Source organism: Passer domesticus, chromosome 20 (assembly GCF_036417665.1).
Source record: "Passer domesticus isolate bPasDom1 chromosome 20, bPasDom1.hap1, whole genome shotgun sequence".
NCBI classification, from domain to species: Eukaryota; Metazoa; Chordata; class Aves; order Passeriformes; family Passeridae; genus Passer; species Passer domesticus.
Window position 1 is genome coordinate 7,612,646 of NC_087493.1, and position 19,085 is coordinate 7,631,730.

The 19,085-nt window shown below is 56.8% G+C and overlaps 2 protein-coding genes across 3 annotated transcripts; both read right to left on the minus strand.

Annotated features, from left to right (window-relative positions):
* Window positions 1-9,831, minus strand: FDXR (ferredoxin reductase). 2 transcript variants are annotated; one of them, XM_064395523.1, is made up of 13 exons: window positions 9,745-9,831; window positions 9,406-9,653; window positions 9,229-9,326; window positions 8,071-8,166; window positions 6,794-6,916; window positions 6,152-6,265; window positions 5,553-5,654; window positions 4,217-4,324; window positions 3,948-4,032; window positions 3,131-3,360; window positions 2,681-2,852; window positions 2,136-2,309; window positions 1-1,453 (listed from the first exon to the last, which is right to left on the minus strand). In XM_064395523.1, the coding sequence occupies exons 2-13, from the start codon at window positions 9,428-9,430 to the stop codon at window positions 1,323-1,325; spliced, it is 1,458 nt and encodes a 485-aa protein (XP_064251593.1). In that variant the 5' UTR covers window positions 9,431-9,653; window positions 9,745-9,831; the 3' UTR covers window positions 1-1,322. The 2 variants fall into 2 exon arrangements, with proteins under 2 accessions (XP_064251593.1, XP_064251594.1); XM_064395524.1 differs by lacking the exon at window positions 9,745-9,831 and having other exon boundaries at window positions 3,131-3,342; window positions 9,406-9,714.
* Window positions 9,832-11,776: 1,945 nt separating this feature from the next.
* Window positions 11,777-18,330, minus strand: FADS6 (fatty acid desaturase 6). Its single transcript, XM_064395701.1, has 7 exons — window positions 18,144-18,330; window positions 17,611-17,924; window positions 16,733-16,899; window positions 16,300-16,480; window positions 15,284-15,471; window positions 14,633-14,812; window positions 11,777-13,786 (listed from the first exon to the last, which is right to left on the minus strand). The coding sequence occupies exons 1-7, from the start codon at window positions 18,287-18,289 to the stop codon at window positions 13,637-13,639; spliced, it is 1,326 nt and encodes a 441-aa protein (XP_064251771.1). The 5' UTR covers window positions 18,290-18,330; the 3' UTR covers window positions 11,777-13,636.
* Between the last annotated feature and the right edge of the window lie 755 nt (window positions 18,331-19,085).

A 19,085-nucleotide genomic window follows, 5' to 3' on the forward strand; every position in this document is an offset into this window, starting at 1 on the left:
TGTTCCACAAAAGCTTTATTGCTCGTTTGAGTACGAGTTCCCATTATCACATTTCCTGAGTTTCTTAATGAGCTTTCAAATGAGATTTAAATAGAAAAGCATGGGAGAGAAAAAGGGAAAAATAGGGAGAAGTCAGAGATCTCCGTTCCTTGAGCTGAGACAGAGATGAGGTGAGAGAACAGTACCCTGTGGGCAAGCCCTGAGAGGGGCTGGGCTGAGTGGAGGCTGCCCCAGCTCCATTTCCCTCTGCCTCCATCACAGCCACTGCCACTGTCACCATTTCCAAAGGCCGGGGAGGAGGGGCTGCAATCCTGCAGGGCTCTGGCAGGGAGCAGGGGGGGCTGGGGACAGGCAGGGAAGGGGCCCAGCTGACGCTGCCCCTGCGCCACGGATAAAGGAGATTACAGCTCACGGCTTGTAATCTGGCTTAAAACCTGACACCGTCACCGTAGGCAATCTGGGCTAAGAGAAGCATTTAATAAGCTTCAAAACACACAGACCAAAAAAAAAAAAATAACCCCACCAGTGAAAGGAGAGAAAGAGCTCAAGGCACTGCTTGCACCAGTCAGCACTAGCAGGTACCAATGGACACGGGGTCCCTCATGATCCTCAACAATGCAATTTCATGCTTGTTATCCCAATCTACCCCATAAAACACTGTGGGAAGCAGAAGGCAAATTAACTGGGGGAAGTAGAAGGCAAATTAATGCCATTTTCTGCTTGTGTAGAGTTCACAGAGAGAGCCCCCAGAGCTGCCTTGCCTTGGGACATTGCAGGAGCCTCAGCACTTTGGGGGCTGTTCCAAGGTTAAGGCAGTGGCAGACAAAGAACCCAGACTCAAGTTGTAGGTCCATTTTGGCTTCATTGGAAGGGTTTATTTTTAAAAAAAAAAGGTCATTATTAAAAGATGCCTGCTCTGGCATGAATGACAAGGCAACAAACCCATTTGGCTTGTGGCTTCAAGGGGAGGCAGCAAGACACAGGGAAACTTCTCCATGTGACTTGCATGTGGCTGGCCAGGAGTGTCCCAGGTGAACACACACCTCCCTTCACCTGCACTGCATGATTCATTAATGCTTCAAAGACAGACAAGAATCACCCCTGGAAACAGCAGCTGGCTGCAGGGATGTGGGGCCAGCCAACAGCCTCGGGCCTTGAGACTTTGGGAACACAGAGTTCATTGTTACCAGAGGCCCCAGTGTCACACACCCCTCCAGAGCCACCAGCAGCCCCAGACACAAGCCCTGTGCTCCCAGGCCCTGCTCGTGACCCAGCAGTGTGCCCCAGGATGGCACCACTGGGGCAGTGCCCACCGCGCTGCCCTAGTGCCCGATGACCCGCAGCATCTCCGCAGGGTCCACGATCTTCTCCCGGGGCTTGCCAGCAGCTTTGCCTCTTGCCACTTCAGCAGCATCAATCTTCTCCCAGTCCGAGAAGGAAACAGGACGGACCCCTGGGGTGGTGGTGAGACACAGGAGAGAGAACTTAACCAAGTAAGAACAAGCTCAGCCTCAGCTCCCCATCGGCAGGGCCCTGATGTGGCAGCAAAGCTGCCCTTTTCTGACACAGTGTCACAGCTCAGCCTTGCAAAGGAGAAATAATTCCTAACACCAGAAGGAGAGGGGTGGCAGGTTCCAGTTGGCTCGGATCAGTCAGACCTTTGTGAGCCATAACAACAGAGAGCACAAACCACCTCGGGGGACAAAAGGCTTCCAGCTCACTGTTAAACCTCAGACAGTTTAAGAGGCAAAACACACACACACACTTTAATTGAATGTCTTTAAACACAGCTACAGCAAATTACTCTCCTGGGCATTTTAATCTTTCCCCTAACTTGCTTGGAAGGATTACTAGGAAAACCACTCAAGAGCAATAGCTCACTGTCTCAGCAGCTGACACTGACATTTTACCCAAGGTCTGTGCTGCTTTTATTGGCCCTTCCCAGAAAGTGGTCATTAACCTTAGCAATGACACAGATATTTGAGAGAATTCAAGCCCTGTTCTCCCTGGGCTTTGGAACACCAAAACAGCAGAAAAATCCATTCCCATGGTTCAGACTCTGCTCCCTCACAGATCCAGGAGGAGTTTGGCTGAGTTGAACCCTCCTGCTGGCTGCTACTGAGCCTTGCACTGACCTCGGCTGTGCAGGATGCTCTCCACAAGCCCAAAGCCTTCTCTGGAGGGGGATATATCCAGCACACCCCCCTGGAGATCCTCCAGCAGAGACTGGGCAGTGTCAAAGCTGTCGTTCATGGTGGTGATGATCACGCCTGTGGGTCCTCTCTTCACCCACCCGCTGCAGTACAGACCTGCAGGGGCACAGGGAGCAGCCAGGCTCAGGTCAGCATGTGGCCCTGGACCCTTCTGGCTGCAAGTCCCTGCCCTCTTCCCCACCTTGGTGACGTGAACAGACCCTTAGACAGTGCTGTGACAGGAATTTGTGAACCTACAGATCAGCACTAAGCAGCTGCACAGGCTGTGTCACTTTAGTAACACACAACCCTAAAGAGATGGAGGCTGGCCAGCTCTTAACCCCTGCCAGAGGCAGCTCATTCCCCCAGTTTCCACTCTCCGAGGTGTGCAATATCCATGCCCTGGGTGAATGAACTTCCCACCCCAAAGCCCCCCAGCCCACCAGCTGTGCTCAGCATGTCCCATGCAAATCCCTGTGGATCCAGACCTGGGACTCCCTGCACCCTGCCCGAGCTGTTGGGGATGACCCCGCGCCGGCTGTCGAAGGGCACGGCCGGGTCCAGCGGCAGGCTCCGGTAGCCAATGCTGCTGAGCACCAGCCCACACTCCAGATCCTCCACAGCTCCAGTGGGAACGGCTTTGGCAGAGTCACCCGAGCCCTGAGAGAGGGAGGAAAAGGCTGCTGACCACCACTGCAGAGCAGCAGCCCCCTCCAGTGCCCTGTGGCATCTTTGACCCCTGGATATTTGCTAAAGGCCATTCTGCAGCACCATCAGGGAAAGAGCTCCCTTTGGAAAAACTCTGCATGGTACCAGAAGCTCTTTTGGTACCAGATTCCCTGAGGCCTGCCAGAGGCCACTCCAGCCAGGCAGGGCACAGAGAGCTGTCTCTGGGGAGATTCCCAGTGCTCCACCCCAGGGCTAGCAGACCCCGGTACCTCCAGGCGGGTCAGGGCCATGCGGACGCCCCTGGCCCTCCTCCCATCAGCACTGGGCAGCACTTCCTGGGGGCTGCGCTGGAACTTCAGCCCCCACTCCCTGGGGGCTGCTGCCCCTGCTGCTGCCCCTGCTGCTGCCTGCATCTCCACTGGCTGCTCCAGGGCCGTTTTGATCATCAGCTCAGTCAGTCGCTTCCTGGGCCTGGGAGCATCTAGGAAAAGAGAGAAATCTTCACAACAGGAATCAGCAAAAGCCCCTTGAGACACAGCACTGGGCCAAGGCCGTGTCAGGGCAGTGTCAGTATGTGAGTCTGTCATGTTGGTGGGAGCCTGACACCTTTGAGATGACAAACTGCAAGTCAAAGTGACCAGAGGAACCTCCTGAGGCTTGAGGCCAGTGGGACACACAAATCAAAGTCTGCAATTTCCTGTCTTGCTGGTGCTTGGAGGCAGCAGCCCATGGAGAAGAGCAGGTCTCTGGACACCCTTGAACTCAGTGTTTTCTTTTTAGGTCTACAGGAAGCTCTTAAATCAACAGCCTTGGGATCTCCCCTGCAAGGTTCCCTCAGCCCTCCTGAGCCTCCTGCCCTCATCACTCATTGTGAGCACTAAGTGGCTGCACAAACAGAGATACACAGTGTTCCCTTATCTTGGTGCCTCCTGGCACTCTGAGGACATGACACACCATGGTAACTGAGCCTCCATGAGCCAGGCATTAAGTACAGGACAAGAGTGTCTCTGATGTGCACTCTGGGCACCTGCAGATCACCTGCCAAGGTGAGTCCCTGTCTGGAGGAGCATGGCACACCTCCCTCACCTTTGACAGCACTTTCGAGGCCTGTGAAGTCAGCAGGATCCAGGACAGCTCTGGTACCAGGCAGGTTTATCATCTCCCGCAGCTCCTGGGAATTGTGGGCAGGAAAATGTTACCTGCAGCAGAGAGAGGACAGCCCCAAACCCCTAGGAGCCAGGAAATGGGTGCAGGAAGGAGGATGGCTGGGATCCACACTCACCCCCAAACCACCACTCCCCACCAGGGACAGTTTGGGGCTCAGCTCTGGGAAACAGCAGCACCTCCAGCCTCACCTTGATGGTGAAAGCAACTTGGAGAGGTCCCCTCCTCCCAACCAGCCAGACACGCTTCACCTTGCTGCAGGCAAGAGCTGCCAGGGAGCTGTCAGTGATGTCTGTCTTCTGCAAAACAGAGACAGCAGAGTGGGATGAGGGCAGATCTGGAGGGAGCTGGGGGGAAGGCACAGCCTCTGAAGGTGAAAAATCAGCAGAAAAGCTGGCTGTGCATGCAGAGAGCCCGGGAAACAAGTCATCTCCCTTTGCACAGAGCTATTTGCACAGCTGGTCCCTCATCACTGAATGTTCTTTCCGAGGCCATAATGCACCAGAGGTAACGAGCCAGCACCCCGTGACTGCCTCGGGGGATCCACCCAGCAGCTTCACCTTGGGGCTAACACAGCAAAGCCTTCAGTGCTCTGAGCTGCCTGCAGATGCTGCTGGGGAACTTCCCAGCTCAGGATATACAGGCTCTGGATGAAACCTGCTGCAAACCACAGCTCAAATCACCCTGTCTGCCCCAGACAGCTCCAGCACAAGCATGGCCAGGCCTCACCCTGGCGCTGGCACCTCACAGAAATCCTGTGCTCTGTTCCAATCATGTCTGCTTATCTAGACTGCAAGATCTTTTCCAGAATAAACACGATGGGAGAGACACAAGGTAACCAGGACAAACCATTCCAGACCAATATTGCTATCAGGGAACCACCTGCCCACCCTGGCACTCACACCAGTGCCATGTCTTTGCAGCACTGCTCCCAGCTGGCTTGAGTCACTGGTTGGCAGTGTCTCCAAGTTTGGGGGCTTTTAAAATTTAATTTTTATATTAATACAGGAAGTTGCTGCACAGCTGTAACAAACCTTGTGGCATTTCTCCCAGAGGGAAAGCCTTGCTGCCAACATCTGGGGCAGCAGCTGTATGGAGCAGCTGGTGCACACCAGCTCCCAGCTGTCTGTAGGGATGAGGTCCACCACTCTGCCCAGTGCCACCAGCTGGAGCCAGGCTGCTGCCCTCAGCTCCAGCAGAAAAAGATAACCACCAACAGAAGTTTCTGGTTTGGTGGCAGAAGAGAGAAAGTGACCCCTCTTTTGCTTTGCTCAATTTCCAACTTTCTGGATGCCAGCAGAGCAATCCAGAGCCCTCTGCAGCATCACCCAAGTCATGGCCACAGCCTTGGATCACTCCCTACAGACTGTGAATCCATGGGTGCACCTGAGAGGCAGCAGCCTTCCCCGGGGAGAGGTCCCAAAGACAGAGGAATGTGAAGCTTTATTTGAGATAGGTGGGAGCCAGCAGCCACCAGCAGGGAGGGAATTCAGGGCTGTCCTCAGGGGCAGAGCAGCCACCACTCACCCTGAGGAGCTGCAATGGGGACAGCAGGATGCGGGCAATGTCCAGTGCCACGTTGCCATGGCCCAGAATCAGCGCTGTCTCACAGCTCAGGTCAGGCTTCAGCTGTGGGGAGAGAGCCAGCAGTGACTGAATCCACATGGCCTCCACTATGTCCAGCCCTTCAGACCCGCTCCTACCACCCAAATTCCTTTCCACCCTGCTTTGCCCCAAAAAGAGGCGATGCAGATTGGGAAACTCCACACCAGCCTCCTCCCCAAGCAGACACAGCAACAGCTGCTCCAGGCACCCCAGACAATCCCTCTTCCCACCTTCCTTGCCCTCCTGGGAGCAGAAGCTGTTTTGGCCAAAAAGCCTCCCCAGGAAGGAGAGCATCACCCCTGCATGTTCCCATCCAGCCCTGCCAAAATGTGCTGCCAACTAATCCACTCTCACTGATGTGCAAATTGTTCACATTTCTACCATCTAAGAAGGATTTAACATGGCTCCTGCTAATCTTTTCCAATTGCAGGCCTTTCAGGACTTAATCTGGAGTTGAATGCCTTCATTGGGATGGAAAGAAGGATGGGAGGAAGGGCAGGGAAGCACAGGGCCATACTCACGTCCTGGTTCTCAGGCAGCCCGTTGTACCAGCCCACAAAGGCTCGGGCTGAGTAAACACCAGGGAGGTTCTCCCCTGGGATCCCCAGCACCCGGTTGTCTTCAGCACCATAACTCTGAGGAGGGAGCAGACACAGTCAGAGATGTCACAATGTGCAGGCTTTGACACTAAAACACCAATCTCCCCTTCCAGCTGCTGCCAGGGTCACTGCACGGCTGTGATATCCCCTCCCAAGGGCTGAGATACTTGGTGGAAGGGCTAAACACAGCCCAAGCACAGGGGCTTCATCCACCTCCTCATCCTAGGCTCCAGAGCCAAATCTGACGTCCTTGGTCCAAGGCACAGCATGACAAGCTGAGGACTGAGCAGCAAGGACAAGTCCATGGCAGGCTAAAATAAGCACTGGCCAGCACAGGGAGAGGTTTCAGAGACCTCCACTTGTTGCCAAGCTCAGCACATGCCCCTTGCACGGGGCTTTGGACAAGCCTGGCAGCACCTGAGCTGTCCCAAGGCTGGGCAGAGTTTCCCACGGTAACAAAGCACCCAGAAACACCTCACACAAACACTCTCCCCGAGCTCCCAGTGCAGAATAACCCCTCAGCCCTTTCCCAGGAGTCTGGGATGCTGAGGTTTGGGTACCCACCAGCACCACGGCGTGGTAGGCCTGCTGCAGCTCCGGCAGGGTCACGTCCCGGCCCACGGTGACGTTCCCGTAGAAGGCGCAGCGCTCCGAGCGCGCCGTCTGCGTGAAGGTGTTGGTCACGTTCTGCAGAGAGCACAGAGCTGGGGTTACACCCACAGCCAGGGCTGAGCCCTGCTGCTGACAGGAGACCCCTGTGCCTGTCTCCTGCAGCCTTGAGATGCTTCACTGCCTCCTCCCAATCAAGTTATTGTGACTCTTATCTAGCGACAGCCAGAGATAACTCACGGGGAGATAAGCACAGCTGTGACTTGGCGCTCTCTCCACCACCCTTGGTGAAAGGAAAATCCATATTTTGTACCCACCTGGGGAGGACAGGACCTGCCCAGTACATTCAGCCCCTCAGAATAAACCCCAGTGCAGGGGAAAACTCCTTCCCAAAAGTGAGGTTTGCAGCCCACCTGGTCCCCTCTGCTGGCATCTCATCTCAACCCTTCCTGAAAGGCCCTTCCTCGAGAGAGGATGCAGGGCAGGATGGCATCCAGGCCTGCTTCTTCTGAGTGATCAGGGCTACACAGCAAAACCACCACCCCCAGCCCTGCAGCCACAGATGGACTCAGACTGGGGACAGGACAGACAGCACCTTAACAGCTGGGGCAGGGTCTGAGTGTGTCCATTCCTCCTCTCTCACACAAAGGGATCCAGGCATTTTGGTCTTTGGATCTCCAGGGATTAGAGGAAACCATTGCAAGATATTGCTGTGCCTGGATCTCCTGTGTCCTACCCTTGCAACCACCTCCACTCCAGCTCAGATACAGCAGACACTCCTAGGTAGCACTCACAAAGGAAAATGGTTGGGAAATCCTTGGTTTAACTTTTCCCTGCCCAGGAAGGAAACTCCACGACCCCAGTTTGGAAATCTGTGTGTTCCCAGAACAGGTACTGACTGAGGGGCAAACAGCAGCAGCAATGAGCAGCCCAGGGACACAGAAACCCATCTGTGCTGCTTGGCCTTGCTCCAGACCAGGCTGACCAGCAATGGGAGCAGCACTTCCCATCCCAATCCCCCAGTTCTGGCCCTCTGTCCCGAGCCCTTATGCCAGGTGTCCCATGCCACCATGGCCTCAGCATGGACAAGGAGGAGATGTGGACCTCTCTGTCCTGCCAGCTCCGTGCCACAGAGAGCCTGGCACACCAGGAAGGACAGAGACCAGCTCAGCTGCACCCACCACTGTCCCCACGCCCACCCACCCGGGCCAGGGCAGGGAGGCAGCACCAACCTTCACCTCAGGGTGGTCTGGGGCCACTCCAAAGCGCACCAGCCCGAAGGGGACGGGCAGCTTCTCGTAGATGTCCACCAGGGCCCCGCCGTGGTGCTGAGGGAGAAGGAATGCACAGCTGGGATGGGGCCAGAGGGGTCACGGGAGCCTAGCAACACCCCTCTGCAGCTGGGGCAAACACGGGGCACGAGGATGGGCTGCAGCAGCCAGACACTGCCTCTTCCAGACCTTTCCATCAGCAGCATGATGCTGCAGCTGTTACTGCCAGCACTGAGTGACCCCAACCACCACTGAGTCCATCCTGGGTGCTCCATCTCCCTACCCAGACCCGAGCTCCTTTTCCACACCAGCCTGGTGGGTATTGAGTACCTGGGGGCTGATCAGAGCCCCCACAGCAGCTGGGAAGCAGCCAGCACAGCACCCTGGGTGCTGGGGGACCTGCCAGGCATCTCCCAGCCCCCAGCAGAGATGGCCATGCCCTGGGCTGGGCCACCTCAGGGCCACAGCCTCACACACAATCTTGGCTGCAAGGCTTTGGTTATCTTGTACTTTGAGTCAGCCTCTTCCCCAGATTAAGCAGCCCTGAAATTTGTCCCTGAGGCTTAGTAACAGCTATTTTCCAACACGTTCCAGAGACACAGCATGGTTTAATGATGGGGTTAAGCTGCTGGATCTCTGGAGGGTGCCAGTAGCCCAGTTCTGTGTTCAGCTCTCATTTCCCAACAGACCGGAGTGCCCAGAGCACTGAAATTTGCAGACACAAGGTGAAGCATCACCCATGTGTCTTAATTCTACGGGGGGGAGAAGGGAGGTGACACAACCACTTTAAACACACAGTTGATGTCACAGCTTTGAGCGAGGCAGATTCCTGCTGACTATTTGATTCTAGAAAAGTCACTTGGGATGAACTCACAGCAGCCAACCTAAGCCCTGAAGGGACGACCCAGGGGCAGGGCAGGGATGAAAGCAGGGATGAAAGACGACCCCAAGCACAGAGGCCCAGAAGGACCTTGTGGGGTCAGGGCAGCCCCAAGCAGCCCCCCAACAACACCGACCCGGCTGGAGCAGGGCCGGGAGCCCACCAAGCCACCCCAGAGCCTGCTGGGAGCCAGGCAGGGCGGAGATGCCTCCCTCGGAGGGCAGGTCGCACCGCGGTACCTTGAGGATGTGCTGAGCCGTGTAGAAGCCGGCGGGGCCGCTGCCCACCACGCAGACCCGGGGCGCCGGGGCGGCCGAGGACAGGCACCGCCGCAGACCTGCAGGGGACAACGACAGGCAGGCCGTGAGGCCACGCGAGCCTGCACGGCCCCTCCCGCAGCCCAGCGAGGCACCCACCGAGCGCGGCCCGGGCCCCGGCCATGGCCGAGCGGAGCGGAGCGGGGCCGGCCCTTCTGCACCGCACCGGGCAGGCGGGCACGCCGCGGGCTGAGCACAGCGGCCGCGGCGCTTGGGGCCGGCAACTGCTCCACGGCCCCAGAACCGAGAGCGCCGAAGCCGCGCACCGGGGTCCTGAGGGCCCTCACGGCGCGGGGGGCGGAGCAGGGACCTAAGGGCCCTCAGAGCCCCGGGGGTGGAGCACGGGCCTGAGGGGCCCGCGGGTGGAGCACGGGCCTGAGGGGCCCGCGGGTGGAGCACGGGCCTGAGGGGCCGCAGCCCCGGGGGTGGAGCACGGGCCTCAGGGCCCGCAGCCCCGGCGCTCCCGCTCCGCTCCCGCCGCCCTCGCGTCTCCCCGGGCCGCGTTCCGCTGCTGCCGCCGGGCCCCGCCCCTCCTCCTCACTGACCAATCGTGAGGCGTCACTGCGCCTTGTTTAGCATAACTCCTCCTCCCGCCGCCGCTGGGCCCCGCCTCTTCGCCGCACCGACCAATCGTGATGCGTCACAGCGCCTTGTTTAGCATAACCCCTGGCCCCGCCCCCGCGCCGGCAGCCAATGGCAGCTCGCCGTTTCCACCGCGGCTGACCGGAAGCGCGCGTTACCATAGAGAGGCGGGAAGGAAGGGCCGCCTGGCGGCCGTTCGCGCCGCCGCTCTCTGTGGTGAGGCGGGCGCGGTGCCGGGCGCGCCCTCATCATCATCATCATCATCATCATCATCAATGCTGCTAATTGCGCCCCTGCATCGCCCAAAAAGCGCCCAGCTGCCCAGCTCCGCCGGGGAAAGCGAACCTGTGAAAAGTTATTATATCAATAATATAATAATATTATTGATATAATAATATTAAATTAATAATATATATAATATTAATATATATATATAAGTTATAAGCATATTATATGGCTCTACGCAGATATTTACTGTACACATTAAGTTGTGTTGAGTAGTGCTGTGTTAACATTTTAATGCTATGGTAAATGTAGTTTCATAGCAAAAAGGTAGCTTTTGTAGTTAAAATAGGAACTGTGTGTGTGGAATGTTTTTTTTTTAGAAAGGAATGAGGGGCCCTCACCGGATGGCGGCTGCAGGACACCTAAATCTTTGAGAGAAAGGGAATTTATTGCTCCCTTATCAGCAGAAAACTAACTTCTTCCCACCTCTCTCAGACTGGAAGACAGCATGAGGATTAGGAGGAAGAAGTTGACAGTGACAGACAGAATCCTGCGTTTGAGTGGAATTTATGCATCATGTATGAGCTGTATGAAAACGCAACAGGCAATTGTTTTTAAGGGTTAATCCTCTGTTAACAGGTGTCCTTTTTCGGGCTTGTGTTGCCCAGAAAAAGGTACCCGGACGTCCGTATCTCTTTGTTTTTATTGTCTCATATTGTCCTAATCTCAAATGTTCAAATTTATTATTCTAATTATATTACTAATTTTTATAACTATTTTATTACTATTACACTTTTAAAATTTCAAAAACAAGTGATTGGCGTTTTCCACAAACCTCACACTGATTTTAGCCACGGGCTGCAGAGCGACCCAGCTCTTGCCAGGAGAAACCCCAGCGTGCTTCAGTAAAGAGTAAAATATCAGCGCCAGAGGAGTGGATAAATGAGGCTGACAGGACTCCTGCCCAGCCTCCCCACGGCCTCTGCTTTACTTCCCCCTTCATCCCCATCACACGTTCAGTGCCGGTGCTCTCACTCCCTGCAGGAGCACCCATCCCTCTCGGTTCAGCCCCAGACAGACAAACCCCAGCCCAGCAGACATCCAAAACCCGGCCAGATGCCAGAGCAGGCAGGCGCTGATGGGGCTCTGTAAATGAAATTTAGCGTGAGGAGTTTACAGCCGGGAGCCGCTGCTGATATGGATCAGAAAATTCACATGCTCCTTCTCCCGGCCCTGGGGACGGGTTGGTGGCTTTCTGGAGATGGCAGCTGGCTCTGTGCCTCCCCCTGCCAGGGGACTGCTGAGGAGCAGGGATTCCAGCAGCTCCAAACCCCCAGCTCAGCAGCCCTCACTGAGCTGAAGGCTCCAAATGTCACCACAGAGGTCACCCACAGAAGCAGCTGGTTTAAATTCAGAGGGTTCCGAGCACATCTGTCAGAATCCTTTTTTTTTTTCCCCAAATTCTCCCTTTCCCACATTAAGTTCTGTATCCACCAGTTAATAAATAAATTATATATTAATTTATTATATTTAATAAATAACTATGAAATAATAATATATTATAATTTACTATATATTTTGTTTTATTAATAATATTATTCATAATATATTATTATTTAGTATATATTTATTAAATATAATAAATTTATAAATCCATCCCTTTCCCAAATCACAGGCTGTCTCCTGCTGGCTGAGGGACCTGCAAACACTTGCCTTCAGCCGGCATGGCCTTAAACAACATCCACAAAATCCAGCTGGGAAAAGAGCTGCTGCTCTGACCAGTGCCTGGGAACACTTTGGGGCTGGAGCTCCTTGCAGCAGAGAGGGCAAAAGAGCATTTTGTGCCCACAAACATGTGAGGTTAAGATCACCCCACCTGATCCAACAAGCACCTCTGAACCAAAAGCACCTCTAATGCTCCCTTGTGTCCTTGCTGGAGCTGGGAATGCCCATAATTTGTCACATTAATCTTGTCTCTGATGCTCACTTGGGGTTAATTGGGGAAGGGGGGAGGGTCTCAGCCCCCCCAGAGCATCCAGGCCATTTGCTCTGGCCACACCTGCAGGCCCTGCTCAGAGGATGGGAATTTGCCCTTTTTGTTTCACAACGTCCTGGATCCATGACCCACACGGCCTGGACAGAGGTGGCAATGCCAGCCCCTGGACCCCAGCCCGGGGTAAATCAGTAATTCCACATTTCTGATGCCAAAGGGGTCACGCTGGGCAGATCCAGGAGCACTGCTCCTTGTCCTGAGCTGGATCCTCTGCCTGGGGATGCCATGGAGCACGGCATGGGCACCCCAGCTGCAGCCCCACGCCACAGGGACACTTCTCAGGAGCAGGGCACAGCATCCTTGAGCATCCTTGAGCCTCACAAATCCTCAGTGTGGCACTGCTGGGGTCCAGCCCGGGTGGGAGGACAGCTCACAGAGCAAACCCCAGGTTGGGAGCAAAGGCACACTGCTCCCAGCTTGGCCACCTGCCTCTTCTGCTGCCTCTCCCCACCGTGACCCTGGATGTTGTCTGAACCAAAAACTGGACTGTGCAATGCTGGGGACACTTTCCCAATGGAATGAGAGCATGGACCTGCCCTGGCATCCCCTCCAGCCGGGGCACTGCTCAGAGCCCACGGTTTGAACACACCCCACACCTCAGAGCAGCAAGTAAGGGCATGACCAGAGCGACAGGAGGTCTGCCTGGATGTTGTCTGAACCAAAAACTGGACCGTGCAGTGCTGGGGCCTGGCAGGTCTGGGCCAGCAGAGCACCCTGGCAAACACAGACACAGCTTGAGCATCCCAGCAGCAGCAGCACAGGGCCAGAGCTCACCTCCCCACACAGGGAGAGCTCCCAAGCCCTGCACAGCTGCTGCCCTGGCAGATCATTCCCTTGATGAATTCCTGCAATGAGCAGGGGCCACCTCAGCACAGACACCCCCAGGTGAGGGTCCTGCCCCCACTCCTGCCCCCACAGGATACCAGTAAGACATCCTCCAGCAAAAAAAAAGAAAAAACAGTGATAAAGGAAATCCACCCCAAAGTGGTAAGGCTGAACTCATCTTTGAAACAAATCTTTGTTCCTAGAAGGGGCTGATTTAGCCCAAAGCACAAGCAGCAGTGACACAGCCCCCTCCCCACATCCACCCCTTCCCTGAGACCCCAAACAAACAGCTGCAGCTCCATCCTGCAGATCCTGGTGCTTCTCAGGTCTGGATGTCCTGGACGTGGTGGCACATCCTCCATGGATGGGGTGCTTTCCTCTCCCCAAGTGTCAAAGCAGAGTGGATAAAAGTAAGCCCTGGCTGGGAATAACTGTGGGGAGCCCCGATTTTTGTGTCCCTGGTGTTGCACCACCCGGCTCTCCCCCTGCAATGGCTCTGTGCACCATTTCCTAGCCAAAAGCAAGAGTTCAGGGAGGGATGTTTCCTACACCACGACTTCATGGAGGTGCTGGCTCCTGCACAAACCATCCCTCCGAATGTCCCTGTGGGAAACAGCCCCCCAGGTGCCGCAGCCCCCGTGGTCCTCACTGGATGCCCACCAGCTCCGTTATGGGGGGAGCATGGACCATCAGCTCCTCGTATCTCTGCAGGAACAGCCAGAGCCTGGAGCTGTAGCTGTCCTCGTTGTAGGGCAGCTTCTTCTGCTTCAGGTACTGGGAGACGACGGGTTTGATCTGCAAAGGCAAAGGGAAGGTCACTGCTGTGCAGGTGCCCTGGTGTTTGCCCAGAACACACATGCCACGTGCCCAAAGCTGGGCTGGAGCACACAGCACCAGCTGCAGTGTCTTTGCTGTGAGTATTAAGGGGAAGGTGGTTTCCAGTTGCAGAATCACAGGGAGTTCACCCTGGCAAAACGCCTTTGGAGGGCTCCAAATTAGGAGAGATGGACTAATGAGGCTTCTAATGAGCGCCAGCCACGAATGCTCATCGCTCACACCCATCATTACTGGCCCACACAGCCAGCTCCTTGATGGGACTGGGAGGCTGCCACAGGCTCAATTACCTCCTGCCCTGTGACACCTCTTGGGGGAGGTCGGTCCTGCCAGCCCCGTGGGCTCAAGCAAAGGACACTGAAAACAAGGGCCCAGCACTTGCTGTGGCCACCCTGTGCTGAAGGGCAGAGCATGGACCTGCCCTGGCATCCCCTCCAGCCGGGGCACTGCTCAGAGCCCACGGTTTGAACACACCCCACACCTCAGAGCAGCAAGTAAGGGCATGACCACAGTGACAGGAGGTCTGCCTGGATGTTGTCTGAACCAAAAACTGGACTGTGCAGTGCTGGGGACACTTTCCCACTGGAATAACTGGGAGGGTCCTGCACTGCTGGAAGGCTGGGATTGGGACCAGGAGAAGGAGCAGGGAGCAGAAACCCAGGAGAAACAGGAAAGGGCTGGCAGGAGATGGGTCAGGGACTGCTGCAAAGCAGTGAGTGGTTTCCAGCACCAGAAGCAGCAGCACAGACAGGTCTGTCCATGGAAGATCTCCTGTCCCCGTGTCACCTCCCTGTGGGGCTGGCTCACCTTCAGGCACATGTTGTCAGAGAGGCTGGGGAAGAGGTGGTGCTCCACGTGGCAGCTGATGAGCGAGTGGCCAAAGGACCAGTCGAGGAGGGGGTTGCGGGGCAGGTTGAGGACACCCAGGCTCATGAGGTGGATCCGCTTGGGTTTGCGCTCGGCCGCGAACATGGGGAGGCCAATGTGCTGCAGGACACGAGGGAGGGCACCCTGGGGCACCTGTCACCCCCCCAGCCCCACACACGGGCACAAGGAGCCACATTTTGGGGTCTCTCTGTCAGCCCAAGAGCTGGGTTTGTCCCTAAAGCCATCCCATCTTGTGTTTGTCCGTGGAGCCACCAAGGAGCTCCCAGGCTCTGTTCCACACTTGGAGCCACCAGGCTCTCCCCACCAGCTGAAACATCAGCCCTGCCAGTCCTGCCAGCCACTGCAGGGGACATCATCCTCACCCCCTTTGCACTCACCTGCCCTGACATTTTCCAAGGGCCACCAGCACCACCCCGCACCACCAGCCCGATCCTCCTGGTGACAGCACCAGCACAGCTGCACCCACACGCCTTAAGGGGACACAAGCTCCAGCTAGAAGCATCAGAGCACTGGGTGGTGGCTTGCCTGTCTCCAGCACTGCTGGGATACCTTGAAGCTTCAGGTCTCTACCTGGAATATGTTGACATGGATGTAGGGGTGGGCCAGCAGGGAGCGGGTGACCAGCATGCAGAGCAGGGCAGACCACGGCGACTGGAAGCCCGAGACATGGAGCAGGAGCCAGTAGTGGCAGTAAAACCCCAGAAACATGCAGCAGAGGGTCCGGAGAGCTGCCTTCCACTCCACGTTCCTCAATAAATCTGCACAAGGAGGAGGAGGAGGCAGCGCATGGGCGAGGTGTTGATGTTTCCACACCACCTCTGCTGCTCCAGCAGCCAGGCTGCCCAGTGTGCCAACAGCCCCACAGCCCAGCCCAGCCCGTAAACTCACTTTCCCCACCCTCCAGCTTGGCCCAAACCCTATAAAACTGCAGGGGCGTGCATCTGAGAGACTCCCCAGAGCAGCAGATCCAGCTGTGCAACATCACTCAGGGGATTTGGACGCACCTTGGTTTCTTACAGTTTGCCAAGTCATTGCTGGTGCATTTTGTGCTGCCCAGAGCTGGGTCACACAGCCTGGAGAGCTTTGCTTCCCCAGCCTCTTACTGCTCTCTGGGCTCCTCTCCCTGATCGTTTTCTGGCACCATTATTTCCCTGGAGCCACCACCTTTCCTGGCCAAGCTCTTTGTGTCTGGCCCCAAACCTCCACCCCATACATGGCCACCAAACACCCCATGTGCATCTGATCAACCTGAGACCCACGTGTGAGACTGAACCCCATAATGGCCACAGATCTGAGTTAAAGGAGAATGGATTTGGGTGCTGCAGAGAAGCTTTCTGCTTTTGCCAGAGATTTCAACATCCAGCACAAGAAAAGGTGAAGTATTTTCTCAGCAGAAAGCAGATGCAGAAGATGTGGTCCCCAGGGCAAGTGCAGCATCTCCTGCCCTTCCTGCAGCCTCCCACCAGGGGCTGGTGTAGTTGATGTGATGCCTCCAAACAAAGCAGGACCCTTGGGTTGGGCGAGACCTGGGCAGCCACAAGCCTCCCACACCCAACACCCCGTCCCAAGGCGCCCGGGACATGTACCAAGTGCAACCAGAGGGGTGAGGATGGGCACTGCAAGAGGAGCCATGAACATGTAGACGTAGCGGTTCAGGAAAGGAAGCTTCCACGTGCTGGAGTCCCCCAGCCCAATGATGTTGGTGTAGCCGTGGTGGATCTTCACATGGTTGTACGTGGCCTGCTCGACTGTGAAAGCTGAGCAGAGCTGGGAGGGAAGAGAGAGAGAGAGTTGTGGTGCCAGGGTTGGGCACTGCCTGGCTTGTGTGGGAGGAACCTGAGGAGATGCTCTGGAACCATAAGGAAGCACCATGGGGAGATGCTCTGCACCCCACAGACCCCAAACCAGCCTGGAAATGGACTTTTAACAGTTAAGCATGAGAAACCCTTCCCACCATTCCAAACATTGCCCAACACCACAAGGAGCTGATGGGGTGTTTTTGGGGGCTGCCCCACTCACCTCAATGAAGAAGACAGCCCACACTTTGCTCCAGGACTTGGACTCAGTCAAGGCATTGTGGCTGGCCAGGTGGCTGCCCTTGACAGTGAGGGTGTGATGCACCACGCCGAGGGTGAGGACACCCGCCAGGAAAGGGACGGCCTGGGACGACCGCAGGCACAGGAACCCTGTGGAGAAACCAGCCGGGCAGGAGCTCGGCCGTGCACGTCCTGCAGCCCTCTGAGCCAGGCTGGAGGTGTTGCTGCACCCAAACACGCCAGACACGGCCCTAAACCTGTTCTTCAGCCGTAGTTACAGGTGTTTGAACCACGCAAGTCACAGTTTGCCTCCTCATGACTGGACCAGCCACACTCACCCCTGTGCTGAAGATCTGGCCACTTCCAGCCTCGATGGCAACGAGTGCTGCAGGTGCCTGATCCCACCCCACAGTTCTGGGATGTGGGATTCCACTGGTGCCACTACTCTGCCAGGATTTCAGCACACCCCCAGGAGAAGGTCCCAGCTTTCCAGCCATCCCACCAGAGACCCACGCCCAACTGTTTTCCCTGGCACCCACCACAGCCAGGGCCACTGGCACCAAAACCACCATGTCTCGTGGTGGGACACATCACCCACTGCCCTGCCCTGTGCACATCTGCCTGGGCACCATCCCCTCAGCCCAGGCTGTACCTCGGTGTCACTGGCCCCTCAGCCCAGGCTGTACCCCGGTGTCACTGTCACCTGCTGTCAGGGGTCAGAGCGCACCAGGTCATGGGGTGAAGGAGTTATTGTGGCTTTGTTACAACCTCAACAGGCTCCCAGCACAAAGCAGCCATGAGGAGGCAGTGGGACCCCAGGGGACCCCCCCGGCCATGTTTTGGGGGGCAGAGCCGGGTTACCTGCTGGCAGCAGCAGCAAGCTGCAGGCAAGGATGCTGATGTCCACGCCGTGCCGCTCCCACCAGCTGCTGCTCTTCACCACCCTCTGCACCAGCTCCGAAAGCTCGGCCATCAGGGCTTCCTCGGGCTGCCGTGGGGCTGCCCCGGGGGGCACGTCCCCATCGCCCCGTGCTGGCCCCGGCTCACAGCGCTGTGCCATCGCCTGCGCCGTGCCCCGCAGCGAGGGCTCCCCCATCCCCCTGAGCCGGGGGACCCCGCCGGCCTCACCGCTGACCTGCTGTCCCCTCGGCGGGTCCCCGTCCTCCAGGGGCATCCTGCTGAGCAGAGGCCAGGCAGGCTGTCACCCCCAGGGCACCGACCCCAGCGCCCCGCGCACGGGCTGGCGGCTCCGGCAGCGCCGAAGGACACGGGAAGGGCAGGGATGGGGAAAAATAAACAACCCCGGGAGAACGCAGCCAGCAGAGACGGCCAGAGAGCCCCCCAGCCATGCACGCATCCCACCCGGCGCAGGGACACCGCAGCCCCCTACTCACGGCAGCCCCGGCTCGGGGGCTCTCCCGGCGCTGGCCATCCCCGGCACCGCTGGAGCCGCGGCCGGGAGGAGGAGGAGGAGCGGGGGAGGAGCGGGAGGAGGGCGAATGCAGATGAGCAGGGGCGATAATCCGCCTCCCTGGCCCATTTAGGGGAGCAGCCCTGCCGCCGGGGCCGAGCCGGGAAGGAGTGGAAAAAAGATGGAGAGAGGCAATGGAAATGCTGGAGGGGAAGGAGCCAAGTGCCAGGGACAGCCCTGAGAAACCCAAGCACTGAGGACACGGATAGGGTTTCGCTTTTGCCAGGGAGAGGGAGCGAACGCTGCCTGTCCCACGTGGGAGGCGTTTTGGGGAGAAAAGCGGCCTTTTGCACAGCGGGGAGGGGCTGCGGGAGGAGGGGGTGCCTGTGCCCCCCTGCCCGAGCTGCTGGGAGCCTCCCGCACCTCCGCTCTGCCGGGGCTCCCACCGGGGACCAGGCCACCCCAAATCCATCCCTTGCAGCTCTGGCACCCCGCTCTGACCCCCGCGGGGTTTCTCTTCTCTTCTGAGCTGATTCTGCACGAATTTCCCCCATTTTCCATCACTGCCTCCTGACTCATCACCCAGACACTGGCATCCAAAAGCTTTGGGGATGCCCCTACACAGACCAGGACCCCCAAAGCCCTAATTCTTTATGAAGGAAAGCTAAAATCATATTGTTCCTTGCAATAGCACTGGATTCCTTCTTGCTTTGTTATTTCTCCTTGCCAAACCTCAAATCAGCTCAACTGATCCACCAAAACCTTAATGAACATTGACATCCATCAAATCCATATGGATTTGCCACAAATAAGTCTGGTTTGCTACACCCATCACTAGGCTATCCCAGCCCCAAACTGGGATGGGCTCAGCACCTCCAGTACCATCACATCATCACTGTGATTTGCAGGGAAGCAAACCTCATAC

Bases quoted from the DNA above. Each gene is read 5' to 3' on its own strand.
- FDXR (XM_064395523.1), bottom strand. From the start codon at position 9,430: ATGGCCGGGGCCCGGGCCGCGCTCG. The intron at 6,917-8,070 runs GTTGGTGCTGCC...TGCTCTCTGCAG, and splicing joins CAGACCACCCTGAGGTGAAG to AACGTGACCAACACCTTCAC. The intron at 1,454-2,135 runs GTCAGTGCAAGG...CCACCACCCCAG, and splicing joins GAGCATCCTGCACAGCCGAG to GGGTCCGTCCTGTTTCCTTC.
- FADS6 (XM_064395701.1), bottom strand. From the start codon at position 18,289: ATGGGCCAGGGAGGCGGATTATCGCCCCTGCTCATCTGCATTCGCCCT. The intron at 16,481-16,732 runs GTGAGTGGGGCA...CTTCCCTCCCAG, and splicing joins GGGCTGTCTTCTTCATTGAG to CTCTGCTCAGCTTTCACAGT. The intron at 13,787-14,632 runs GTGAGCCAGCCC...TTGCCTTTGCAG, and splicing joins CTGACAACATGTGCCTGAAG to ATCAAACCCGTCGTCTCCCA.